General features: G+C 35.0%; 4 protein-coding genes across 8 annotated transcripts; 2 read left to right on the forward strand and 2 right to left on the reverse strand.

Moving 5' to 3' along the window:
- The first annotated feature begins 349 nt into the window (after positions 1 to 349).
- LOC112519284 (sulfite exporter TauE/SafE family protein 3-like) lies at positions 350 to 6,140 on the forward strand. The gene is made up of 13 exons (XM_025127325.1): positions 350 to 852; positions 2,421 to 2,580; positions 2,926 to 3,126; positions 3,211 to 3,275; positions 3,438 to 3,465; positions 3,560 to 3,648; positions 3,721 to 3,807; positions 3,909 to 3,959; positions 4,486 to 4,707; positions 4,964 to 5,057; positions 5,391 to 5,531; positions 5,635 to 5,726; positions 5,844 to 6,140. Exons 1-12 carry the CDS (start codon positions 616 to 618, stop codon positions 5,724 to 5,726), a joined length of 1,467 nt encoding a protein of 488 aa, XP_024983093.1. The 5' UTR covers positions 350 to 615; the 3' UTR covers positions 5,844 to 6,140.
- Positions 6,141 to 7,928: 1,788 nt separating this feature from the next.
- Positions 7,929 to 12,637, forward strand: LOC112520477. Of its 4 annotated transcripts, none has more exons than XM_025128907.1 (5): positions 7,929 to 8,355; positions 9,728 to 9,863; positions 9,971 to 10,372; positions 11,317 to 11,661; positions 12,126 to 12,637. In XM_025128907.1, the coding sequence occupies exons 2-5, from the start codon at positions 9,738 to 9,740 to the stop codon at positions 12,399 to 12,401; spliced, it is 1,149 nt and encodes a 382-aa protein (XP_024984675.1). In that variant the 5' UTR covers positions 7,929 to 8,355; positions 9,728 to 9,737; the 3' UTR covers positions 12,402 to 12,637. The 4 variants fall into 4 exon arrangements, with proteins under 4 accessions (XP_024984675.1, XP_024984673.1, XP_024984674.1 ...); XM_025128905.1 differs by having other exon boundaries at positions 7,929 to 8,091; positions 8,180 to 8,355; positions 9,728 to 10,372; XM_025128906.1 differs by having other exon boundaries at positions 7,929 to 8,061; positions 8,180 to 8,355; positions 9,728 to 10,372.
- Positions 12,638 to 13,546: 909 nt separating this feature from the next.
- Positions 13,547 to 16,127, reverse strand: LOC112519449. The gene is made up of 3 exons (XM_025127571.1): positions 15,752 to 16,127; positions 14,239 to 14,319; positions 13,547 to 14,126 (listed from the first exon to the last, which is right to left on the reverse strand). The coding sequence occupies exons 1-3, from the start codon at positions 16,125 to 16,127 to the stop codon at positions 13,720 to 13,722; spliced, it is 864 nt and encodes a 287-aa protein (XP_024983339.1). The 3' UTR covers positions 13,547 to 13,719.
- Positions 16,128 to 17,288: 1,161 nt separating this feature from the next.
- On the reverse strand, positions 17,289 to 24,283 carry LOC112520515 (TOM1-like protein 9). Of its 2 annotated transcripts, none has more exons than XM_025128965.1 (10): positions 23,963 to 24,283; positions 22,267 to 22,345; positions 20,500 to 20,598; positions 20,296 to 20,409; positions 20,023 to 20,183; positions 19,779 to 19,860; positions 19,616 to 19,701; positions 19,096 to 19,278; positions 18,548 to 18,978; positions 17,289 to 18,036 (listed from the first exon to the last, which is right to left on the reverse strand). In XM_025128965.1, the coding sequence occupies exons 1-10, from the start codon at positions 24,061 to 24,063 to the stop codon at positions 17,495 to 17,497; spliced, it is 1,878 nt and encodes a 625-aa protein (XP_024984733.1). In that variant the 5' UTR covers positions 24,064 to 24,283; the 3' UTR covers positions 17,289 to 17,494. The 2 variants fall into 2 exon arrangements, with proteins under 2 accessions (XP_024984733.1, XP_024984734.1); XM_025128966.1 differs by lacking the exon at positions 23,963 to 24,283 and adding an exon at positions 22,078 to 22,156 and having other exon boundaries at positions 22,267 to 22,316.
- Between the last annotated feature and the right edge of the window lie 3,024 nt (positions 24,284 to 27,307).

A 27,307-nucleotide genomic window follows, 5' to 3' on the forward strand; every position in this document is an offset into this window, starting at 1 on the left:
TTAAAATAAAAATATTAAACCACAAATTATTTTTCTGTTAAAAAATAATAATAAATCATATAAAATTAATGGATTCGTGGTCAAATCCTCTCATATTAATTAAGAAAGGGAACAAATGTTGTATTATAAGGTATTAAATACTTCTTCTATCATACGCGTTTTAAACCATGAGTTTTGATATGTAGACAAAACGAATAATATCATGTACGATTAGCCTAATATGGTAGAAATTGTATTAGAACTGATCCTGTCGGGTTATAAAAATTTACACTTTACCCCCTTCTAGATATAATTTTTACACTTTACAAACTTCTCCCTAATATAAGGCCACACCTCCCCCGGTGTCTGAACGACATTTAAATTCCAGCACAAATTTCTGCATCTCACGCCACAAAACACACATTAACCCGCACAAGCAAAATTTCTCGACTTTCGGGGCCTCAAATCTTGGGCTTTCTTCTCAAAATTTTTGATCTCTTCCATTGAACAAGTTCAATCGAAGAGACGGAAGAACAATATCGAAAAGTTGTTGTATAGTTGCGAGTTAGAAACGTTGGGGGATTTGTTGTGTGAATTTTACGAAATTTTGAGTTTTTCATTATATTGTTGTATTCAATGACGGAAATTGGAGCGCATAAATGGAGGATTATGCGATTTGTTATGATGATGTTGTTGAACTTTGTGTTAGCTTCGATGTTCGCTTCGGCGGAAAGAAGCGCAATGATAGAAGACGAAACGTCAGTTGCAGGTTATGGTTATGGTGATGGCGATGAGTCGAAAACAGGGTATTTAATGAAGTTGGTGAACTCTTTGTTTCAAACAGATGGATCGGGTTATCATCATGTTTGGCCTGTAAGTTTTTGATCATCTATGATTTAATTTCCAGTGAAAATTGTCTGGCCTGTAACATTTTTGGAGTACTCGTTATGCAGATTGCAGAACAAACAGTTTCACTTCTTGTTTTTCTTTGCAATTTGAATACGTATATGTTAAAATAGATTATAACTGTAGCTACTTCACATTATGTGAATTGAGTTAGTGAAGTAAATCAGTTTGTTATGTCTTGTGGAATTGAAAGAAATAATTTTATATCTTTCAGTTCATAGGACCTCAATCGAAGTGAAGGTAGATAAAGAAATGGGGTTGATTTTAAGGACAAATCTAAATTAAATCGGAGTTTAACACATAGTTTATATCATCCTAATTCTTGACTTTGTTCATAAGAGTGATGCTATGTTAAATCCACGCTCAAAGTTGAATGGATCAATCGAGTAGGCAGTGAGTTGGGAACAAATCAACCTGATGCCACCGCTTAATTTGCCTGCAATTGAAGCTATCTTGAAGTGTGTACAGACATTTACATTAAATTTTGTTTGCAGGTTGTGATTTCATTTTTTTTTACTGCTATCATGGGTCTTATTCAGTATATGGAGACAAAATCCACCCAGTGGAAAATGAATCTAGAAGGGCCCCACAGGACATTATTCGAATTACACGTTTTTGTTACCTTTTTTTTTGCAGTAACAATAAATATAGTATTTCCTTTTGACACTTGCTGCACTCCTAAAAGGAGAAAGGTCTTGCCAACCATGGTCAGTGAACATTGATGCTATCTACTCAACATAAAGCTTGGAGATTCATAAAGTTGATCATCTTTGATATAAAAGTTGTTTTTCACCACAAGAATGTGATATCCGTTTTTGTCCATTGAAATGGCAATTAATTTTTCATTTTGCTTGCAACATTTTTCAGGAAAGGTTTCAAGCTAAAACATATTGTTTGTTCATTAATTATCCGCACGAACAATCGAACCCAAGGGTGGGGGTATATTCGGGGACTATCTGCTTCCTGTTACTCAGTGGGTTAATTCTTGACATAGTTGGCATCATTATGATTATAGCTTGCCACGATGTTGGACCACATTTCCCATTACTCATGATTGAATGGTATTTAAGGACCTGACAAATCAACAAATATTCTATTTAATACATATAAAGTGAAGTGTTGAAATTGTTAAATGAGGGAGGGAGTTACCAGAATTTATTTATTACTTTTGGATAGTGTTGGTTAACTTAGCCATTTACTTGTATAAAAATAGAATGTTAAATACAATGATGTAGTTACATGCACAGATGTTGCATTAGTCTCTGTTTCATATTAGGCAAATCAAGAATCATGTTCAAAAGCATGAAGACCATGCTCTTGAAAATCTCCCCTTCTAACACAAAAATCTCCCCATATAGACCACCAGGTGATAAAAATGTGCCCAGGATATGGACATAGAAGAATGTTTACATGAATCAATGCATCTTTCTTTATTCTTGTGATGGTTGACCTTGCCTTATGTATCAAATAAATAAAAAGTTAAATTATTTCAGAATGAAAACATAACATGAACAATCATATCATGTGGTTCACAGGAAATGGAACTTGGGTGGAGAATTGTTCTTGGTAGCTTCATTGGATTTTGCGGAGCAGCATTTGGGAGTGTAGGTGGAGTTGGAGGCGGTGGTATATTTGTGCCGATGCTTACCTTAATCATTGGTTTTGATGCAAAATCTGCTACTGCTATTTCAAAATGTAAGAGGAAAGCATATCCCACACATCAATTTATTCATTTAGATTCACATGTTCTGTTTTCAATGGATGAACTGTCTAGTTATGATATCTACGACGTTGGGAGCTAATGCAAACATATGAGAAGTTTGATCTTTAAATCATTACAACATAAGCATACTATCCTTGGTTTACTTTAGCCCTGTAAAGTATTTCTCTTGCCTATTGTCACCCATTGAGGGAGAACATGATTTTAGTTGCTTGAATGGCACTTTATAAAGCTTTCTAGAGTGACCATGGCTTCTGTCCGTGAAAAAGGTAATAAGAAAATAAGAAACTGTATTCATTGCTTTTGCTTTTCTTCTCCAGGTATGATCATGGGTGCTGCAGCCTCAACTGTTTTCTACAATCTTAAGCTAAGGCATCCAACACTTGATATGCCCATCATTGACTATGACTTGGCACTGCTTATCCAACCAATGTTGATGCTAGGAATTAGTATTGGAGTTTCGTTCAATGTCATCTTTGCCGATTGGATGGTCACAGTTCTGCTAATTATCCTTTTCATAGGTATTCTTGTGCTTCCACACAATTGTGTTTCTCCCTTTGATGTTTGCCGAAATGACCGATCATGTATAAATGGTAAATCTGCAGGCACATCAACCAAAGCCTTCTGCAGAGGTGTTGAAACATGGAAAAAAGAAACAATCATGAAAAAGGTAGTAAACAGTGTAGTTTTATGGTATTCGGATGCTTAGTCCTTAGAATCAATACATGCCTCCTTTAAAGTATAGAACTTTAATGAACCAATTGCTAAAGCAGACGTAAATATCGCGCCCACAAATTCAATTTTTTTACTCTCTTGAGTTTTTCGGTTTCAGGAGGCTGCTAAGCGTTTGGAGACCAATGGTAGGTTCATTTGGCCCTTCTCTCAATTCATGCAACCCCACAAAAACTTCCTTCTTTTTGCTCAATGCAACTACCTCCTTATCTACTATGTCAGGAGATGGTGCTGAAGCAGAATACAAACTTCTTCCTGGTGGTCCTAGCAGTGGAACTAAAACCAAACCTGAACAATCATTGAAAGAAGAGGTGAGATCCCCTCTGAAAAGCTTGCTTCCATTTTGTGGTTATTAACATATTCAATATATATGAACATCTCAGGTCAGCATCCTTGAGAATGTTTGTTGGAAAGAACTTGGGCTTCTTGTTTTTGTTTGGGTTGCATTCCTTGCTCTGCAGATTGGGAAGGTAGTTTATAGCAGAATTTTTGCATTATATTCTAAAGAATATTCTTAATTTCACATGGTTATGTTATTCTATGAACTTACAGTTCTGTACATTGGTGACAGAATTATACACCTACGTGTTCACTATGGTATTGGGTGCTCAACTTATCTCAGGTATCCTTACAAACCTAAGCATATATGTATATAATGCAACTTATGGATAGGTCAGAGCTAAAATAGATAAAAGCATCACCCTTATTCAGTTACGTACCTGATCAAAAAAAATCTGTTAATCACATACTTATATTCTCATAATCATATCAATGACATTACTTTCTTCCAATTTATATCAAATTACTTAATTTGAATCATCAATAATGGTTGAGAAGTTAACATTATCTTTCTCTAGTTATCCTTTCTCTCATCCACTTTCCCTAATTGGCCGTTCCTCTTGGCTAATCTAAAAACTGGATGAAAGTGTAATGATATGACTGTGAAAGGATAAGTGTAATGATATGACTGTGAAAGTATAAGTTTGTATCAGTAACTCCTTTTGTTCAAGTTTAATCTATTTTGCATATGCCCGATTGTTTCTTTCAATCTCTGCCTCCTTATATCAAATTGCTATCGGCAATGCTGACTTTATATTGACTTTAAAAACCCTAAGAACTAGCTTATCAAATTTGTACTCGTCATGTAGGTTCCAATTTCTTTCGGGGTATCCGGGTATGAGGCAGTTTGCCTATATAAGGGATCCAGAATTATATCATCGAAGGGAGATTCATCCACCAACCTTGGTGTAGGACAATTAGTTTTGTATTGCTCATGTGGCATTCTAGCTGGTATGGTTGGAGGATTACTTGGTTTAGGTGGAGGTTTCATCATGGGTCCCCTCTTTTTGGAGCTTGGAGTACCTCCCCAGGTGAGTTTCTGTTTCTTCTATTTTACTATGAACCTAATCAGCCCTGATAAACTCGGTGGCCACAATTGTTGTTTTCGTCTGGAGTCGAACCCTAGACAGATGAGATATTCCATCACATCACCTAGGACCTAAACCACTATGCCATAACCCTTGTGGTTTACTACTTGAAAGCTTAATGGAAAATAAAATTGTACGTAAAAATTTGTTGGGCAATTCATATTGTCTGGTCTCAGAGTTTCTCCAAAATGTTTTGCAGGTTTCAAGTGCCACAGCCACGTTCGCAATGACTTTCTCGTCATCTATGTCTGTTGTAGAATATTACCTTCTAAAGCGGTTCCCAGTTCCTTATGGTAAGTGCACTCTTCATTCATTCAATCAATCGAGCTCTCCCCATGATTCATTGGTTTTAAAGGTTTCTCATTTAGTTGATGTGAGGGAGATATGTACACGAGACTCACAAAACGAACAGGGGTTGTTTGGTTTGGGCAGAGGAATGAAAATGAAAATGACAGAACCTGGAATGAAAATTTGGGCTTCTGGGGGATGAGCCCATTATATTATATAAAACCAAACAATTTCTTTCATTTTCATTCTCATTGATTACTGCTTAATACCTCTAACCAAACACCCCCTAAAAAGAATGAAACCGAAACTAGTTTTCTTATTCTTGGTGTATCTGGCAGCCCTTTTCTTTCTTATTGTGGCGACAATTGCTGCTTTCGTCGGGCAACATGTCGTGAGAAAGCTGATTATGATTCTAGGACGGGCGTCACTGATCATATTCATCCTCGCCTTCACTATATTTGTTAGCGCAATATCATTAGGTGAGTATCTTGGTTTGGTCACTCAAATATACTTGTAGGGAAGTTATTGTTCATATTTATCAACCTCCCAAAATAAAATAACAAATCCCATCTGGTTTAACAGGTGGAGTTGGAATTTCAAACATGATCGGGAAATTTGAGCGACATGAATACATGGGATTCGAGGACTTATGCAAGTATGACCTCAAAAATTAGGTAAAACTTTTCTGCAAACCAGAATTTATTCAGTTCTTTATGGTATGGTGACTTGTATCTACATTCCATATTCTATACCTATAAGTTTATGACATAATTCATCTATGCAACATCCAGTTTAGATTTAAAAAAGGGCAGTGGAATGATGGTCCTGAGGCCACATCCAGATATTTGATTGCTTATCTTTGGGGTATGGATGTTGAAGATGGCTGCTGGGATTCAGATGTGAATACACTGATGATGATGATGATGATTGTTGCACTTTGTTACAGACTTCCTTTTATGCAAGTGAAAGCTTTATTTTAGTAACTCTGTTCATAATTTCATTTGTCTGTAATTTAACTCTTGTTTCAAGTTGATTCGGATTTCGTCGTTAGAAATAAAAGAGTGGCAAATTTGCGGGTTTTATTTTCATTTATGTATCATTCTTGAATCGGGTTTCATGAAAACCGAAAAGAGATTGAAATGGAATGAGATTTTGGAACTTTTATCCCGATCCTTAGTAAGATCAAAGGAACAGGAAAAAGTATGCAGGACACAACCTTATATTCCCTGAGCAGGTTCTACACTGTGGAAACGCTCTTTAATGGAACTTTAGCTTTAGCTGGTCGTGACCAAGAAACCACCGGTTTCGCTTGGTGGGATCACATCCATAGAAGCTGTTGGCAGGTTATTATCGAAGATTCATTTAGGACTTCTCCAAGATAGTCGATATTTAATTTTTTTTTTAAGATTTTTTATTTTAATTTTTCAGCATTAATTATATTTTACAAATTCATTATTTTAGTTACATATAAAATAACTGTGGAAGCTTAATGGACATAGCAAAACTTAAAAAAATAAGACATTATATGTACAGACAAAAAAATTAAAATAATAGTGACCACACATTGACTTTGTTTCTTTGACTTACGTAAATTAAAGAAAATATATATTTAAATTTATTCCCACTTCATAATTTATATTTTTTATTGCTAATAACCCTAAAGTCAAGCTTTTATTTTAAGACTATTTTTAAACAAACCTTTTATATCGTCAACTTAAATGTAAAAATGAGGATTTTGATTTTGACAAAATAATTCATAAAAGGGTTTATTTGACATATATGGATGGTTTATTTAAGGCGTCGTTTATCAAATGCTGACCGGAGGCGAAATATCTTGTGAAAAAGAGAGTTATAAGACGGAAATCGTAAGAAGAAATCTGGACCCTTGATCATCTTTAACATTAAAACCCACCAATGAATCATGTTCGATCCAGTGCATCTCATCCTAATATGCATCTAAGGGTGGAGATCCGTTCTTACGTTTTTTTATCTTAATACTATGATCTCGAATTTGGAGAGAAAAAAAGAAAGTGAAATAGTTTTTTTATTTGTGCCTCGAAAGAGATTAGAAAAGAAAATAAGAAAATAAATTTTCGTGTTTTTGAAGAGGAGAAAAAGGTGTCATTTTTACTAATACCCCTTGAACATATATCCTTTAATAACAACCTGCTAACTGGATAAGTGTTTACCTGATTACTTACCATATACCGAATGAGCATGACAAGGATTGAAAATTTCATCTGATAAGTGAGGGGGATGACTGTTACCCAATTAGCGCTAATAGGTAAGAGACATTAACCAACAATTTTACTATGTCATTTTTCAATGACTGAGAATTTTACCCAGTAAGATAAGTGATGATGATAACTCTTACTTGATAAAGATTTAACTGATTAACAATAGACCTGCTACCTTCGCCTTCTAAAAGTCTTGAGCTTGAGATCGAATTCTTCCAAACAGACGGTTGTCTGTTTAGTAAACAATCCCTTAGTCTCTACACATTTTAAGGTTTAAACTTTAATTTATCGTATTAGAGGATCTCCAATAAATTCTCCAAAATAAAGATTTTGGCCAGAAGTTAGTTACACGAATACAAACATAAAACTTTAATAAGTCATACTTACGTAAAATTACTTGTAATCTTGAATTTTAAATAATATACATCAATAATCAGTACTTCATGTATAAAAATGGTTTTTAAGAGTTTTTATCAAATATTTTATAATATAATATAAATTACTGATTAATAGACGTGCTTTCAAATGTAGCACCTGCATGTTCAAAACAAACCAGATGGAAACCGCAACATTCAAAGAATATGGTAATATACGTTTATAAGATTTGAGAATGGATGGAATCGTGGAAATCTAACAGTTTTGCTAACAAGGGGGTGTTTGGGATTTGATTATAGAGAGAGAAAAGTGCTTTTTTTTAATTTATTTCAGTCTGATTTTAGAACTTTTTAGATTCATCAACCACGGGAAAGCGGTACCTTTGCTACTACTTCGAGTATCCATTCTCGTCCTCCTTTCGCACACAGTAATCGTAAACCTAATACCCGTGAATTGTGTTTTCTCATAAACCCTTTTGGGGGTTTTCTCGACCTTCAATTTTTACGTTTTTGTAGACGAATTTGATACCTGTAAACCACAATTGGGGCTGCAGAAGAAACTTGATTCTCTAAACAACCGGAAGATGTGGAGTTATAGTCGTCAAAGAAACCGCTTTGCTTCTGGTAAATCGGACAGCAGAAGGAAGAATACGACTGGTGGTTCTAGAATGGAGTGGAAACCAAAGGCAAAGGTATGAGATGATTTCAATTTCTTTTCAGTTCGCTGATTAGGTTTAATATGTTGAAAGATGCTCTAGCTGGTCTATGTGGTTCATGAAAATTGACCTACATGCAAACTTTAGGGTCCCCATGGCGCCGAGGGAGATGACACCATTGGATTTAAACTCGACACATGTTAAACCTAATGGTGATTTTAGAGTCGTCAATCATTTTTGATGTAATTGTGATTTACTTGGGATGTGACGATGCAACATAATGTGAGTTAGGAACACTTGATCGCCATAAGGCGGGGGTCAAGACGGCAACGGCCCCTTGTGGGGTCTAAGGGGCAGCGCCCCTGACGGTGGTACCAAAAAGTATATGGATTTTATGAAGGGGATTATTTAGGAGACTAAGAGCATGTTTGTTAGCAACGTAATGAGCTTGATGGCAGCTTATTCGGTCAAAAAGTGGCTTGTTCATTAAGCTTCTAGGGAGAAGGTTTATGCAGAAAGCCAAGTTTTTTCCAAACCTGCCCCTCCCAATTAAAAGACACACTCCTTCCGTCTATGAAAAAACCCTCCCAAACATAAATCTTCCCAATCTTTATGGACAGATTAATCCGCACAGACACCTTTATCTGTATACTTGATAGAAAACCAACCTAACAGCTCTTGAGTATGGATTCAGAAGCTTCTGATCCATTTCAATCTTATCAATAAGCGGTTGTAACTGTCCGTATAAATACATTGAACTATCCAAGTGATTGTAAGTTGTAACCACAAAACCGAAATCTTGGACAAAACCAGCTCCAATGCACTAGGCTAGTCTTTTGGGGTTGACCTTTCTTAGAATGTGAAGAAGTTTTTTGCAGGTTCAATGAGAAATCTTTAGAAGTGATTCCATATAAAAGAAAAGAACATAGGTGAATCGATCAACTCTACCAAGCTTTGCTAGTTTTTGGGAAGCGACATCTTTGTATGCACTCCTTTTTCTTTAATTTTTCCAAAAGTTTTTTGCAACTCAAATGCATGAGCTTTCTAGTCAGGAAGAAGTAACTTGTTGCTCCAAATGTGATGTTGTTTTGTTTACCATCTCTATTAATTTGACATTGATGAATATATATATATATATATACACACACACACACACGGTATGCACATGTGCATACAAGTAATTGAAGATGTATCCTGGTTTCTGTGCATGTGTGCATGTTATGCACACATACTAGAAAAATTACTTACAAATTTCTTGTATGCACATATGCCTACCATACAAATCAATGGTTACTGGGGTGTTCCTCAGTGTCTCATTTTTTTTGTTGTTTCCCCCTGAACCTAACCCTATTATATATATATATATATATATATATATATATATATATATATGTATATGTACTTCCAGGTTGCAACTGATGGATCTTTGGGTAGTGCTTCTTCTTCTCAAAGGGATAATTCTCAAAGTTTTAATTCTGAACCAGCTTCAGATGTTAATTCACCGCAAGAGTCTTTGTTGCCTCTTATCAAAGATTTGGCATCTGGTATGGAAAATCTTAATCAGATGCATGCAAGTAATGACTCTAAACATCTGGCATCTGTGTTAACCTCTGATTATAGCTCAAAAGAATCTCTTACGCTTTCTTGTCAGTCAGAATCGAGTCATATGCATCCAATTAGAGAAAAAACTCATTCTTGTCCATCGAAAGGTCGAACTGGGAGAGGATCAGAAATGTATGCCACACCCATTAAGCCATCTTCTGTTGTTTGCTTCCCAATGGAGGACAGAATTCCTGAGAACGGAAAGCAGATTGTCGTTAAATTTGAGGAAAAAGCTGATAATAGTGGAAAACCAGAGGATACTGACTGTGCTTCCCCTATAATGCGATTCGACATCTGTCCAAGGAGTTCCGTTATAAAGATAAAACCTCCTTTACATGTGATAAACAAAGAAAAACGGAACCAACTTAAACGGTCTGTTGAAGGACAAAACTTCAAGATTTTGAGGCCCGGGATGGTACTCATGAAGGGCTATATTTCTTGCGATGAACAGGTATTGTTGTTGTTTTTAGATAGTTACAGAAATTTTTTATGATTTATAGCTTGCCAAGACTCTTGGAAGGTGTCAAAAATGGATGTTATGCTTCTTTCTTTGGCAAACATAGGTGTGATTTTTGTCTAACAATAAGATAAAAATGTGTTTCTGTTTCTTCTTGCAAGAAAATTAGTCTTCTATAAGATCTTGCAATTATAAGTTTAGCTTTGTTTATGCTTCGATTGTGCAAGTTTCACTTCTTGGCAGAAATTTACAAATCATCCTGTAGGGTGCGTTTGGTGAAGACAGAACTGGACACGACAGTTGTTGAGCGTTTGGTAAGACAGAATTGGACATGACTATACATATAAAATGACCAATTTACCCCTAATGAGTTGTTTACCTCTTTTATATATTTTGATTAATTTATGTAATTTATTAAATTATAATAAAATAAATACTTTTAAAACAAAATAATATCATTAGAATCAAGATGTTTAAAATGATACCAAAATAAAAAGTTTATATAGTTTCCAATTTTTTATTTATACATTTTCTATATTATTTTATTATTATTAACCGTAATATAGAAACCGTATAAAAATATAATTTTGAGGATAGTAAAATGACAGTTTAAAGAGTATAAAATACAATATATGAAATTTGAAGAATGGATAAAAATGTAATGGTGGAGACATATTTGATGTTTTAGAAGAGTTAGGTTTTATTTTGAGGTTATATTGGTAATATATAGGTTTGTTCCACCTTGTTCCATGGAGTGAAGGTGGAACATGCCTGTTCCAACTCTGTTCCACGTAAAAGTTCTGCCAAACATGGTACAATGATCCTGTTCTGTCTTGTCTTGTTCAGTATACCAAATGCATCTGTAGAGATGTTTAATAGAAACTTATACAGGGTACACAAAAATATTCTGATTGGCCTTTCATGATTGTTTTCTTCAGATCGGAATAGTAAAAACTTGCAGGGAGCTTGGTCTCGGTGATGGAGGTTTCTACCAACCTGGTTATCGTGATGGATCAAAAGTACATTTGAAGATGATGTGTTTGGGTAAGAATTGGGATCCTCAGACGAGTGAATACAGTGATACAAGACCAATTGATAATTCTAAACCTCCGGATATTCCTGATAAATTTCGTGATATGGTGAAAAAAGCAATACGAGATTCGAATGATCATATTCAGAAAAGCAATTCTAAAGCAGATGCAGGAACTATCATTCCCCCCATGTCACCAGATATCTGCCTTGTCAATTTTTATGCGAATAACGGCAAGCTTGGTCTTCATAAGGTTAGAAATTATCTTCTTTACGGTAAACCTGAATGGAAAATTAATGCAATTACTCACTAAAAAGAAAATCTGAAAATTATGGCGTATACTCATGCTAGAAGTTGTTCGATTTGCAAGAAGGTGAGAAGTTGGCATATGGGTTGTATCATGTATGATCACGTGTTCGTATCACATGTGTGATTTTGGAACTTCTTGTCTTCTCGCAAATTGACCACCGCCTCTTTGAACCCGACCCTATTGCCATATTAGCGAGGTTCAATGCTTATTTGTACTTGAACATGTTTATCAGTTCGTTTTATGAAATTCAAATGTGAAGTTAAAGAAAGCGGTATCACGTATGCAATAATAAGCTGTAAACTTGGATTTTAAGTTGTTATATATTACTAATAAGCATTGTATAACGTTTAATAAGTTGTTTTTACCGAATAATGAAAAATCCCTTGTGATTTGTTGGTTCCTTTTAGGACAAAGATGAAAGCTCGGAGAGTATTGATCAAGGATTACCCGTTGTCTCATTCTCGATAGGTGACTCTGCAGACTTCTTATTTGGGAATGTCGGGGATATTGACGAAGCAACAAGAGTTATTTTAGAATCTGGGGATGTTTTGATATTTGGTGGGAAATCAAGAAGTATATTTCATGGTGTCGCGTCTATTCGTCCTGATACTGCTCCCTTGTCACTACTAGAAGCAACAAATATGAGGCCGGGTCGGTTGAATCTCACTTTTCGACAGTTCTGAGTTCTTACCAACTTAAGGCTCGTTTAAGAATCCGTGAATCGGAATGTATTTTGTCACGAAGCTCGTTATGTGATTATGATTGAATCGGGATGTTAGATCGGTTAAGATTTGGGTGTTGTGTAGTAGGTATTTTGGTAACTTTTGCTGGATTTTCATAGGTTTGATTACTGGTCAAATATTAAAAATACCATTTGGAATGCACAACTTCTTGAACTAAATATAAATCCTTTTGGATCATATGAATGCAATTTCAAATTTTTGCCATAAATTGGATTATGAAATTAAAAAGGATGTAATTTTGTTCTAAAAATGAGTTAATTCTGGTTATAGTTTATGATCATGAGGGATTGTATGAGGATGACAGTTATGTTGAGAAGGTGGGAACATTTATGAGCGTTTGGATGAGTTGATTTTTTAATCTAACTTAATTTTATTCAGCTACATTCATCTACCTTCAACTACATTCATTTATCTATTTATCTTACTTTTATGTCACTTTCACAAACATTTACATACATTTAACCACTTTAACATGTATTTATTTTGTTGAAGTTAAAAGTCAAAATAACAATAATAGGTAAATAAAGATAATTGAATGTAACTAGAGGTATATGAATATTTTGTTCTCACATTCTTACCATAACTCTTATTCTTTATCACCCAACCCTGTAGTTCAATAGTAATGAATCACAGTAAAATTGGTTGATTTTTGGTTGTACTTTTATTGATGATGAATCACAACCGTCAGGAGAAAACGATGTTGGGTTGTTTTTTTAACTATGGATGTCTGAACCAGTTTATACTTATCTACATAAATCTCAAGTCTCAAACGATCTTATAAAACAAGCAGAAAAATCTCAAGTGGCCTTAGAGAACAGGCAAAAAAAAATCTTTAGGGGCCTTAGAGAACGACCATAGAAAAATCTCCATGGCCCCGAAGAACATCCAGAAAATCTTCAGTGGACTTGAAATAAACGGAATTGGCGACCATGTTGGGTTGTTTGATTCGGTTTTGATGTGATATAATGTATCAATATTTCAACGGTGGATGTCCAGATCAGCTTGTTCGCAATTCGGTTAATCTCAAAGGGTCTTGTTGTACAGGTAGAAATATCTTCTAAGGCCCCAAAAAACAACCAAAAAAATCAATCAAACATAATGAGAAACATTAGGCAAGAATTTTTTGTACAATAACTATGAACATTTGGGTATGATTAACAACAGTTTACCAGCCTCTCTCCATCACCATTTTGTTGGTTTAATTTTGATGTATTTGTGGCTGCAAATATCTTGTAAAGGTTAATTTGTATGTTCGGGTTCAAACTCTTCGCCTGTAAGAGTTCATATGTGAAACTTCCAAATATTCTTCATCTTCTTCATCATCAGACAAATACGATGTTCCCATCCATGATCTGAAGCCTTCATTCACCCGTCTCTCCATTTCTGGTGTGAATTCGACAGGATTAGCTTCCAACATTTCCACCCCGATCATCTGCCCACCAAGATCGCCATCATCAAGAACCATGACTGTTTTCCTTCTGAGCAGGGAAGCTGTCACCCCGTATAGAGTAACTAGTCCCCATGATGCAATCTCGTAACACCAGAATAATGGGATCGAGCAGCCACTCCTCCCAAGTGTCAGGAGAGTCGAACCAAGAAATATTGCGAGAAGACCAAAAGCGATTGCAAACATGAAGTTGAGAATGAATAGGCATCGCACACCTCCTGTAAAAATAACACAAACGGGAGTTACCTGAACAACTGTTGGAGTCCACATCGGCCAGACTTGGGTCATTTATCCATATTCCCACAAACATCAACAGATTGAGAAGGTAACCTCTATTTGGAGCACAATAGTTATTCTCAACCACCTTTAGGCATCCATGTCTTGTTGGAGCAGTATAAGCTACAGTGATTCCTGCAGGTCAGTTACTTTTGCTGATTAAACACACCGCCTAATTTCTGATGATATCAGTTTTGCTTTCAATAGATAAGTAAAAAAGGGAACATTGAAACACGCAATAGAAAAATGTAATCAGAAGCTGAAAACTGTTGACTAAATGGGGCTGTTTGGTTGGTTTTCTTTTAAGTCCTGTATGGATAAAGTTGTCTGTTTGGATTAATCTTGCATAGATTGGGAAGGTTTTTGTTTGGGGGAGTTTTTCATAATTGGAAGGACCGTGTTTCTTAATTGGGAGGGACAGGTTTAGAAAAAAACTTGGCTTTCTGCATAAAGCTCCCCCTATAAGCTTACTGAATAAGCCACTTTCTATATCATTAAGCCATTACCAAAGAGTCATGTATAGCTGACCGAATAAGCTGTGAGTCTCATTAAGCTGATTGATAACAAACAGGTCCATAATGCTAAAATCAAGGTTTGAAACATCTAACTCTGTTTTTCAAACTGAACAATATCCTAAATTTTCACACAGTTTTGGAACTTTATTTCTAGAAATGAAACGTATAGGGTTGTAGAATCCATCTATTAGATATTATAGCACTAACTAATTTAAGAAACCCCTAACAGAAAGTTAAACATACAAAGGCACTCCTAGCTTACCAAAAGGAGACATCTTTGAAAATGTAGCATTTTGTTTCTTAGTCCTTCTCCATAAGTCACAACAGTCTGCAATGGCGGTTTCACCTTCCTGGAAAAATAAGGTGAATGGTAGTTAGGGAGACTCTGGTTTTGTAGCCATTCTGCCTACCTAAAATCTTTTAGGGAACAATTGATGTTCATAAAGGTTGGATTGATGTTACATATATTTCCACTTCACCATTAAGAGTCTCTCTTGGGATGGAAACCGGGCCATACCATGTATTTGCAGACTTACTATCCTAGGTTGGATTGGAGTTCATCTTTTGTGGTTTGCTATCCGAGGATTCTGCAAACATGACTGATTAAGACATAAGAATCTAGTTCCAAAATTCTGATCAATTTAAAAAGCACTACTTCTGAGATACCAAAATTGCAGATGGAAGCTTTACTTCTCTTATTCAATGAGTTAGATGCAGCTGTTGTCAGTCTATCGTAAGTTGAACATAAAAGGTAATGCATCAGGAAGAACAATCTTTAGCACCATCAATCTACAAAGCATTCTCTCTAGAGACTCAATAAACTAGATTTCTAGAAGATAGCAATCCTTTGAGAAGATTGATCTTATGAATTAACGATTACCAAAGTTGTCCTGCACAAATACCACAAACATAGGTTCATTGAACACCTATAATCATGATCAAGTGAAAACGGATTGATTCGTTAAACATTATACAGATAGGTAAACATCTAAATAATTACTCGATTCATATACATAATAATCATATAAACAGCCACCAATCAAATTCGTTACCTGCAACAAAATAAACTGCAGAAAACACGAAAAGACACGCCGATGGAAGAAACAAAACCATCCAGTAATAATCAATGATCTCTTGATCTGCAATATTGAAATCACCATCCGTACGATCCTCCGCAATGCTGCGGATGTGAGTTGTTTCCGTTTCGATTCGACGATGTTTGCAGAAAGGTCGGCTTTGAAGATCACTAGGAAACACCATTTTCAAGCTGATTGAAGTAGAAATTAAAATCAAAAGCATAACGAAGATGAAAATGAAGATCACGATCGGTCTTTGTAGCTTAATGCAAGCTTTATCTTCATCACGGAGGCTCTCGTACTGGTGTTTGGGCATCACTACTTGTCGTAGAGCATCTCCTACGATCGCCATATCTTCAAATTCATATGATGTATAAACCCTAGGTAGGTTTATACGTATATATACGTACACGGTATGGGGTGTTTGGGATTGGTTATTTAAAAAGTCTTATGTTTTCTTTTCTAAAACGCTTATTAACTTATGTGGTATCAAATCAGAGTTTTATAAGAAATGTTTGTATTAGCTTATAGTGATACCAAAAAACAATAAACTAATAAATTGTTCTTTAATGTTTGATAAATTTTGCTTATATATGTAAAATGATCAAAAAATACAGTTTTTCCTATTACCGGCTTGTTTGATTTTTTTAACATGAAAAAATTTATTTTTCATCATTTATAATAATTTTTTTGACAAAAATTTATATCAATAAAATTAATAATTAACTAACATTGGTAATAAGCAGTTTTTCATAAGTCAAAAATGATTAACTTATCAAAAACTGCTTATTACCGGTTTGACACCGGTATAAACAGTTTTATTTTTTCTCATCCAAACACTAGCATTTAACTTATTACCGATGTCAAACTAAAATAAATCAAAAAAACACCTAAAATAAGCAATCTCAAGCACCTCCTGTATATCTACACTTAAATACAATCGGGCACGGGAAATATAACTTTCTATGCTTTCTGTAACAGTAAAAGTGAAAAATATACCTCAATTATGCATTCTTTCAAATCTATGCTTGAAATTGCATTTCTTCCAAATTTACTCCTTGCTTCTTTTTTCTCCCCAAATTGTCTTTTTTTCATTTGATTTATATCCTTTTGAGATCATGTTTAAGGGCCGTTTACCAAACACTTACTCGGTAAATGCTTACCGGCAAAAAATAACACTATCATTTACTTACCGGGTAAGATTTTAGTCCATCAAAATGGTATCGTATGCAACAAATTTACCCGGTAAGTACTTACTGTAGTAAGAGTCGTTGCCCTCACTTATCAGGTAAGACTCTTGGTCCTTGTCTTACTCTTATCGGATAAGATTTTTGGTCCTTACCATATTCATCCGATAATGTAATGTGATTTGGTAAACACTTACTCGGATAAGCATTTGGTAAACGGTGTCTTAGTAACTATACAAAAGCCTCATTTAAATAAATAAAAATTAACTTAATTTATTAAATAGTTTTCAAAAGAATTAATGCAATGCAATCCAATCCAATCAACAGATCAAAAGTTATGGCTTTCTAAAATTCAATTTGATAATACATAGGAAAAGGTTGTTGTATGCACAACTATTTACATTAAAATCAGATCAAATCATACGTTGAAATATGCAGAAAGAAGAATATATGACACCAATTATTTCAAACAAAATACTAAAATTAAAACCAATTTATAAATCAAACACATATCAACTCCATACATATAATCTCAGCTCTTGGGCTTCACTTTGCCAAAATCAACCAAATCTCCAAATAGCTTGTCTTCTGCCTTTGAAGCCTTTGGCTTATGAACATAAGATGCATTCGCCATCGATGGACCACTGTAAACGCTGCTCACCGACATCCCCACCATTCTCTGATCTGTATATTGCGCGTTTTGTTGCTGACCGTACCCATAACCATAGCCACTGCCACCGCCACCATAGCCGCCATAGCCACCACCATAAGCTTGTCCCATTTGGTTACTGTACATTTGCTGAGCCATTTGTTGAGGATACATGTAACCCATTTGGCCAGGTTGAGTTTGCTGCATACCTCCTTGGAATTGGAATTGGAATTGTTGTTGAGGAATTTGATGGGTATAGACTGGCGGCGGCTGGTTGTTCATTGGCGGGAGATAGCTGCCTGCGACTTGCTGCTGCTGTTGCATGTTCATGTTCCCTCCATAAGGTTGAGACGACTGTGTGCCATTGTCGGCAGAAGGCTGAGCTTCCCACGGTGGTGGCGGCAGTCCACCGCTAGTTGGACCACCTATAAAACCCCAACCACATTATCAATCCAACGCACAACTAAGGGTGCATTTGGTATCCAGACAGGATAGGATGTAACAAGACTGGACAGTTGTTCAACGTTTGGTAAGACAAAACTGGAAAAGACAGAACAAATAAAATGACCAATTTATCCTCAATGAGTTGTTTATATATTTTGATTTATTAATATTTAATAAATGACATAAAATAATCAAAACATAGAAACCATATAAAAACAATATTTTGAGAACACTAAAGTGAGTTTAAAGACCATAAAATACAAAGTAAAAAGGGAGGCATATTTGATGTTTCAGAAGAGAATTATGTTTTATTTTGAGGTTATATTGGTAAAATATACGTTTGTTCCACCTTTTTTCATGGTGGGGGTAAAACACGTATGTTCCACTATGTTCTTGTTCTACCAAACGTGGAACGGTGATCCATGTTCTGTCATGTCCAGTGTACCAAACTTAAAAGAGTCGTAAGCGCTTTAAGATTTGACTTTCACTCACCGAAACCTGGTGAAGGCGGCTGCTGCTGCTGCTGTTGAGCCATATGGCCATTCCATGCCGGATTAGACCCTTGATTGTACGAGGACCATGGCTCCGGCTGTGGTTGAACACCATTTCCATTTGGATAAAATGCAGGCGGCACATTTTGAGGCTGTTGGATTTGAGGTGAAGAAGAAACGTTTTGCACATTGTTACTTTGTGAAAACATGTCCACAAGGGCTAACGCATTGTGCTGAGATACAGGCGTAGCAGGCTGAGCTTCACCCGCCGGTACAATCGCTAGGCTATTTCCGGCAGTCGGTGAGTTAAAGTCATCACCGCTCAAAAGGTCAAACTTGGGTTCGACCTTTGCTGGAGTTGCCGGAGGTCCATTAGTTGTAATAGGAGCAAGAGACAGCAAATCCGCCTCTGCACCACCACCAGTGGCGGATCTGCAGAAAGAAGCGGAACATTGAAGGGTATTTTAGACATTTGACAAATTAAGAAATAATTGAATTACTTCACCTGATTCAAACACGTTTCCATGTTGTAAAAGAAATCTTGATTACCTCGGTTGTTTGGTATCTCCTGCATCAATAAGAGGAGCATCAACGGGTACTAATGCTTGACTAGTTTCGGGTTTCGATTTTTCAGATGGAGCAGGAGTTCCAGTAAGAAGTGCTTCGTGTTTGGCCAAGACTCGTGCCAAATCGTCATTCAGAGCTAATCCTTGACATAATAACGATTCATCCCTGAGGCGCAAATAAGAGAAAATTCGGCTGAGCAGAAAAGGAGTGAATGAAACTAAAACATGCAAAATCATGTACAAAGTATACAGTTCCTTTGGGACTTAATTTCATAGGGATTAGATGTTTAAAACCATTCCATCAAACCAAACGCCCCCTAAATATTCATGAATATATGTCATAATATTCATCATGAGTAATAATCGAAGAATAGTTGATTCTCAGGTTCTCAAAATATTTACGGTTCTCATTTGAACCTTCCCCTATCAAAAGCAATAAGAGCAACAAATAATGCGGATGCATGAAGTCAACTAGTCAAGCGTAGAGTTAGACAAGGTCTTACGAAGTCGAGTTAACCAGGTGCACGACTCTTCGCTTGTATGTACGACACTGCTCCACCAAGTCCACGATAACCTCTTGCCGGAGACCCTGATTCCGAAACCGAGAAAAACAAATTAATTAATACATCTATTTACGGAACAAAAGGGTTCGATTGACAATTATACCTCTTTCTTTTCGGGATCAACTGCAGTCAGCATTTCGGCAAGAACATCCATGATACCACGAGCATTCTGAATTTCTGTCAAGCTGAAAAACACAACGACAAATATCCATAGAATAAAACAATTTATTCACGATAATGTGAGTCGATATAAGAAGTTTTATTCCATAGAAACAAATAAAACCGACTCCCGTGATTATATATGGAATTTTTTCATATAAAAACTGAAATATAACTTCATAATATACCTCAAGACTGGAAATTCGGCATCTGCAGAAGTCTCGGTGGTTTCGTTCCCATTTTCTGGAATACGCAGATTGTGTGGATAGGACGTTAGAGGCTGTGTTTGTGGGGGTGTAAAAACAGGTGCTGATCTCTCGGATTTCTGTGGAAATACCGCCCCTAAACGCTGAAACATAAAGTATGAACCTTAGAAACGGAGGTTAATGTTCTTTGCCAAGTTAAAAACGGCAAACAGAGCAAAATGCATCAAAATGTAACTAAATTATGACAAATTTTACCAATAATTCATGGTATGCAGCATAGTATTGGGGATATCTCGCCCTTGCCCCGCCAAAAGCTTCTTGCCATGTATCTATTAGAACTAATATTTTCTCTTTTACATGAAAATCGGGCTGCAATATAATCAAAACCGTCAACTACAAATTTAACCAAAAAATGGTTGTGATAGAATACCGACATCGGTTACTTAACAAAGGCCTAACCTTTTTTTTCACTATTTTCACCATGTCATTAAGCACAGCTCTCTCCGCTACATGCATATGAACAAAATCCCCGCAATTCTTCACAATCGTCTCCAATAGCTTTACAAGTTAAACAAGTTGAGAAATTATTTCTTCAAAGTAATTTGCAGTTTTCAAGTCAGTTTTTGAGTTTTGGTCCAATTGTAATGGATCTTGATGCATGAAAATGAATAAAAGCAATGGAAATATAAATGCATTCGGTTTTGTGCTTCCAGTGGCATGCCAATTCTAGGTTTCTAAATGAGCATTCTAATATATCTCGCACCCCATATTATGGAAAGAAAGTAAATACAAATTCATGCATCATTCAGCTCCAAATCAATTCAATTACCTAAGGAAATCCAGAAAGCTAATTTAAAAGGATAAAAAAAGAAGCAAAAAGAACAAACGAAAATTCTTGTGTGAGTTTACAGTTTTTTTTCTATAATGGTGTTCAATGTCCGGGCCAGCTTGCAGGCGCCTCTACTTTGAAAATAACACGTACATATGCATGTATGTATTTATGCATGTGCTTGTATATATACATACACGCGTGTGTACATATATATATATATATATATATATATATAGAGAGAGAGAGAGAGAGAGAGTCGGGATCATGTGAGAAATTTTCATTTTTGTGAGAAAGTGAGAAAAAATGAAGGTACCTTGATACTATGTGTATGTTGTAACCTTCAAATGTGTATCTGAAGTGTGAAGGATATTTTATACTGTGTGAAGGTTGTAACATTCACATAATATAAGGGTATCTTCACAAATCTCGTGACAGACCTTCACACGATATAAGGTGCCTTCACCTTCTCACAAAAAGAGTTCTCACTAGAACCTAACCTATATATATATATATATATATATATATATATATATATATATATATATATGCACATATAGAGGGTTGGATTCAAGGGAAAACCACAAAAAATTGAATTCATTTGTACGGTATGCACACATATGCACATGTGCATAACATATACACGTGCATAGAAACCAGGAAACATCTTCAATTATTTGTATGCACGTATGTATATCATACGGATGAATGGTTATTAGGGTGTTCCTTAGTTTTTCATTTTTTGGGGGTGTTCCCCTGAACCTCGCTTTATATGTGTGTGTGTGTGTGTGTATAGATGGCAAATCAAATTCAAACCTTTTAAATGTTGCAAACCTGCAAACCAATATTTGTGGAAATGATGAAGGTTCATTTTATTATAATTTGAGTAATTATGAAAGATAATTGGAGTTCATTAATTATGATCAATGCTTTATATTAGGAAACAATCAATATATTTATGAAACCAGATATATGTTAGACTAGATGGACGGTTGAGATTGATTTGTATGGTTTGTAACCTTTCCATGGTTCGTATTTGAGTGGGACTATATATATATATATATATATATATATATATATATAGGGAGGAGAGAACAGATCAAAGTAGCACATCAAGATTCCAACAGATTCTTTCTACACACTAGTTCAATCAAGAATGAAAAGAATGTGCCAAAATCAGATAAGAAAATTGATATTATGTGGCATACGTATTCTTTAGTTAGCACGAAACTTTGCCAATGAGCTGCCACACAAAAGGTGGAAGTTTACACTTCCTAGTTGTTTACCCTGCCCCAAAATAAACGACACTTATAAGGAGATATTAGTCTTATCCAAAACAACATCATGACTCTCAACAATCAACATACAAGAAAATAAGTCGTTTTCTTTGTGCTTACTGTTAATGCAAGAAGTTGCACTTTTGGATTCTTGCTTCCAAGACGCTTTTTTATGCCTTTAACAACATCTTTTGCTTGCCTGAAAAACCATTGCATCAATGTTACCACCACATGCATGAACCAATGATAAACCAACAATCAATGCGTAAAAGTTGTATTTCCACTTACAACATAAAAAAGAAATCGATCTTTGAAGAAACAAAAAAGCAAATTTCATCAATAAAGTCAGTCAAATTAAGTTCAAAACCAAACGACCCCAGTATATCGCACCTAACCTCTACCCTAAAGAGTAGAGTTGTTGTTTCTAAGAAGACCCCCAACTAGTGGGAAGTGTGTGAAAGTGAAAAAAAAACAGAGTAGCTAAGATTTGAAAAGCTAGATATGAATAAGCAATATCAATGCATATAGAAAGACAAAAAGACAGATATAAGGGTGTTTAGCTGGTTTTCCATCAAGTCCTATATGGATGAAGCCATCTATATGGATTGTGAAGATTTTTGTTTATGATGGTTTTTTCATAGATGGAAGGAGTGTGGTTTTTAATTGGGAGGGGTAGGTTTGGAAAAAACTTGACTTTTCGCATAAGGGTCCTCCAAAAGCTTACTGAATAAGCCACTTTCTATATCGTTAAGCAACTACCAAACAGTCAAGTATAAATTACCAAATGAGGTGTGAGCCCCATTAAGCTCATTAGGTTGCTAACAAACAAGCCCTAAGCAATAGCCCAATTAAGTTCAAAGGGATTGAGCACAATAAGTATATATGTATAGATTGAAATAGCATATGTATTACGTTGTCAGGTTGTCAACGTACCTATATGTATTTATGTGCTTTTTGGACACCCTCCTCTAAGCTATAGATTGGGAGTGATTTCTACCCAACCCATTTATCATGGTATCAGAGCAAATGAATTACCACTACACGAAAGGGAGGGTATTGCACCAGTTTTTGTCCTATATCATCATGTTTTCAAGATACATAAATAGAGGGCTCATCAAATGCAACCCTCTTGAATGTTGCAACTGATGCAACTTCATCTACACCACACAATTAAACAATCAACGGTTGGGGTCTGGGGATAAGGTGGTTGCGGTTGGGGATAAAGCGGTTACACTTTTGAAAAAATAAAAATGAAAATACTCCTTAAAAGAGGGATGATCTACGGTTAGGATTAAATTTCATTGGGTTGCATTTGATTTGCATTCTACATATATTGGTTTGGGTTAGGTACCATCCTCCTTTGAACAGAAATAGGAATGGAGATGCCGAAAAACTTGGGTATTTCTTCAATTGGGCTGAAACCCCCATGAAAGGCTATGCTCCAATAGCTGCAACCCCAATTTTACCCTAAGTCCTAACTTCTGGTCGACTCATTTCATCCAAGCAAATAAACTAAAGATCTTCTATCGCACTTCAACTTATTATTCAGTTTGCCCAATTTGCCCAATTTCTTGAATCCTACTCAAAACTATAACTTAAATATAATCTAATTAGATAACCACAAAGACCCTAAAATTCTTCGGTTCTAAGCAAGTTCCATTTCGAGATGATCGATTAATTCAAACCTAATCAAAAACTTATACAAAACAAGACATCTATCGACTTACTTTCTACACCATGGATGACGATTAAGGAAACAAGAACATTTTGTATGATTGAATAAATTAGAAATGAAAAGGGGGCAAAGAAAGCATACACAGGATCATGGTTACAGATATCACAGATCTCAATGTTCATCGCCCAATCAGGACCTATAAGCATCTCGCTTGTGGCTCTTCCCACCATGGAGTTCACCATTTTTTATCCAAGATAATCGGAAGATCAAGAAATCACCGTAGTTGATCGGAGTTGGAATTAGTATGTTGATCGACTGCAAACCCAGAAAGAAGAACAAAATCTGAAGTTGAAAAACGAGAAATTATGGATCAAACAGTCAAAGCAGGCGGAGATTTAATGGAAAGGGTGGGTTGAAGTCCAAAGTCAACAGATTGGAATGAATAATCCGCCTGCCTTGTGTTTCTCTAGAACCAGGACTGTAGGACCAAATGGAAAAAGTTAAACTTCGAGTAATTTGACATGAAATTATAAACGTATAAATTTCATTGGCTTTGATGAAACGGAATGGATTTAAAGGAATTTGTATTTTAAATTCATTTTTATTTTATATTTGGTTTGTTAAATTATTTGGATTTGAAATCTTATGATTTAATTGAAATCTTTCCAATATAGGATTTTGAAATTCGTAGGGAGGGCTTGGGATTTCGTAGAAATATACACATTAAAGTTTTAAAAAGTGTTAAAAACATTTGTTTTGTAATAATTGATTAACAAAAATGTAATTCAATTGTTTTTATAATTTTTTTATAAATAATAAAATCTAATTTCATTCCAAATCCTACAAATCAAACACGCCAATGATTTCAAATTCATTTCAATCCAAATCCCTCCATGAAATTCAAATCCATCAAAAACAATCATGCAACCAAAATAGACCTTAAATATTTTAAATTGTATGTTAAATTATTTTTAAATGCACTCCTATCTTAATATTAGGTTAAACTTTTAAAAACTACTATTCAGATACTATTTATTAATATATATATATTATTTAAAATTCAAGATTATATCTTATCAAAACTTAATGTTTGAATTCATCTAACTAATTACATATAAACATATTAAATACCATATACACATTATGAGATGAAACACTTATTTTTATTTTCTAAAACATCTAAAATTTTAAAAATTCTTCATATAACTAATTGATAAATACAAGAAAAATCCGAGATAAAACACCTCATCTCTAATTTTTTTATTAAAGTATATTATCTTTTTAATTTTAATTATAAAATATCTTAAATATAGCTATCATTTAAATTAAAAGATTTTTTACCGTAACAAAATACTTTATCATTATCTTTTATATAAAAAAAATCATAATTAAACTATAATAAAATATATTTTTATTTTAAATCTAAATTATGATCAAACTTAAATTAAATAAATGAAACCTGAAAATTAGAATTTTATAATCTTTAGTTTGAAAGGCATCTTGATATGTATTTCAGATAAAATAATAATCATCTCGTCTCTAACTTTCTCAAAACCGTAAAATAAAATTGAGAAATACAAACAACAAAATAAAACACGGATCATGATTGAGGGTTCGAGTTCAAAATTTCAGAAGTGCATTACATTCCGCATGTACACTTCTACTATACATTAACATGAAAACCTACTTTTTCGATTTTCAATGCATAACTTAACTTGATTTTGACATTGAAAGTGGTGTATATATATATATAGCAATGTCCATATTTAATGTTATGTTACTGTACATATTTAATGTCAGAATAGGTCAAATCATACATTGAAAATGTAAAATATAAGGGGCTGTTTGTTTTTAAAAAAAAAACCTCTTAATACCCTCTGAAGTCTGAATCGGTCAGACCTTAGGGTATTAAGGGTGTTTGTTTTTTCTTTCAATTAAGAGCTGAATTTGTGTGTTTTTGTCTGAATCGGTTAGATGTAAAAAAACCTCTGAAAACCTCTTAATTTTGGATTCCCCTACCTCTCGATCTCGATCTCTCTCACGCAATCCACAGCAATCGGTCTCTCCATCCGCCACCACTCCGGCACCACCTCCCACCCTTTCTCCACCACACAAATCTCACCTGATCGATCACCGTCTCCGGTTCTTAAAGCATCGGATGCACTGCCTCCTCCTTCATCTACCTCCTAGGGTTTTTCGGCATCGATTTCGTTCAATCCTTCRGAATCGWAGCTTGGGGACTGCCTTARGGCTGCTTCGATTCGACGGCAGGCGTTGGAGAGGACGACGGGGAGGTCGTTGTTAGGGTTGCCTTGGATGCTCTGATTGCTCTCTCGATTTCCGGCTTCAGCTCTTCACCTCTATTGATTTCATCATTATCCCTAAAAGTGTGAAATCCTGCTCGATCTAATGCTTCATAAAGATGATCGGTAAAGGAAGAARAAGTGGAAGCCATTGAAGTTTGATAAAGAGAGTCTAGGAGGATGGAATATGTTTAAGATGGAAATATGAACAGGGTCTAAATTCTTCAGGGTTGAAAAGTCTTGCAAGGCATTTCAATTGAATTTTTGTTTTCTATTGTGTTTTGAATCAATTGACGCATTTCAATTGAATTTTTGAATGTGTTAAAAGTATATGRTAGTTTACAAATGGTTTAAATGATTGGATATTTCAGTTAAATTTAATTGAAATGAATTGATTCAGATTTCAGACGTAAAAACAAACAGTCTGACTGATTCAGATTTCAGACTTCAGCACCACCTCTTAAAATTCAGAAGTGAATTCAGACTTCAGACTTCAGCACCTCTTAAAAAACAAACGCCACCTAAGTCTTAATGTTGATATATGTGAGATAAAATTTGCAGATAAAGGTGACATTAACAATATACTCTATGTATCCGTCTCAATCTGTTATTCTTCTACGGTTCTACCTTGTCCTTGTTATCACTTGATATTAGCGGAAAAATTCATTTCCCCAGTTAATGTACGTTATTGTAATTGTAAATGACGAAGTACAGTTAAGTATACAAAGTAAATGAATCTTTTTACAGTGGTGATTCCCAGGTTACACGTCTCATTTATGATGATGATGGTACAATTATAGGTTTTAATTTTATCTCAGGCGTTTTTACGTACTAAAACTTTCAATTGGTTATAAACAAGTACCCACCAAGACCAGATTATACGATGAATCGTCGAACTCAAATCTGATGAACCAAGTGTCCACTCTAGTTAGGGCAATCCATCACTTTAAGGGCTATGTTTGGCAAACTAACTGATAAGCTAGCTGTTAGCAAATAAACTGGTTAATGAACAAATCATGTTTGAAAACTAGCCAATGAGAATATAAAATGACCAAAAAAATGTATCTTGAAAAATTTAGTAATTATAGTATTTTAAAATATAATTGAAAACGAATATCTAATAATATAATTTATTAACTAATACAAATAAGATGGTAAAAATAAAATAAAAATATAGTATATT

This window comes from Cynara cardunculus, assembly GCF_001531365.2.
Source record: "Cynara cardunculus var. scolymus isolate 2C chromosome LG 10, CcrdV1, whole genome shotgun sequence".
NCBI classification, from domain to species: Eukaryota; Viridiplantae; Streptophyta; class Magnoliopsida; order Asterales; family Asteraceae; genus Cynara; species Cynara cardunculus.

What these genes read in the sequence shown, in the direction of transcription:
- LOC112519284 (XM_025127325.1), top strand. Translation starts at nt 616, where the DNA reads ATGACGGAAATTGGAGCGCATAAATGGAGGATTATGCGATTTGTTATG. An exon ending in GCTAATTATCCTTTTCATAG is followed by an intron (nt 3,127 to 3,210) that starts GTATTCTTGTGC and finishes GTAAATCTGCAG; the next exon opens with GCACATCAACCAAAGCCTTC. An exon ending in AGCTTGGAGTACCTCCCCAG is followed by an intron (nt 4,708 to 4,963) that starts GTGAGTTTCTGT and finishes AATGTTTTGCAG; the next exon opens with GTTTCAAGTGCCACAGCCAC.
- LOC112520477 (XM_025128903.1), top strand. Translation starts at nt 8,248, where the DNA reads ATGTGGAGTTATAGTCGTCAAAGAAACCGCTTTGCTTCTGGTAAATCG. An exon ending in AGTGGAAACCAAAGGCAAAG is followed by an intron (nt 8,356 to 9,727) that starts GTATGAGATGAT and finishes ATGTACTTCCAG; the next exon opens with GTTGCAACTGATGGATCTTT. An exon ending in ATATTTCTTGCGATGAACAG is followed by an intron (nt 10,373 to 11,316) that starts GTATTGTTGTTG and finishes TGTTTTCTTCAG; the next exon opens with ATCGGAATAGTAAAAACTTG.
- LOC112519449 (XM_025127571.1), bottom strand. Translation starts at nt 16,127, where the DNA reads ATGGCGATCGTAGGAGATGCTCTACGACAAGTAGTGATGCCCAAACAC. An exon ending in TGCAGTTTATTTTGTTGCAG is followed by an intron (nt 14,320 to 15,751) that starts GTAACGAATTTG and finishes ACTGACCTGCAG; the next exon opens with GAATCACTGTAGCTTATACT. An exon ending in CTATTGTGCTCCAAATAGAG is followed by an intron (nt 14,127 to 14,238) that starts GTTACCTTCTCA and finishes TTATTTTTACAG; the next exon opens with GAGGTGTGCGATGCCTATTC.
- LOC112520515 (XM_025128965.1), bottom strand. Translation starts at nt 24,063, where the DNA reads ATGGTGAACTCCATGGTGGGAAGAGCCACAAGCGAGATGCTTATAGGT. An exon ending in GGAGATACCAAACAACCGAG is followed by an intron (nt 18,979 to 19,095) that starts GTAATCAAGATT and finishes TTCTTTCTGCAG; the next exon opens with ATCCGCCACTGGTGGTGGTG. An exon ending in GCCGCCTTCACCAGGTTTCG is followed by an intron (nt 18,037 to 18,547) that starts GTGAGTGAAAGT and finishes GGGGTTTTATAG; the next exon opens with GTGGTCCAACTAGCGGTGGA.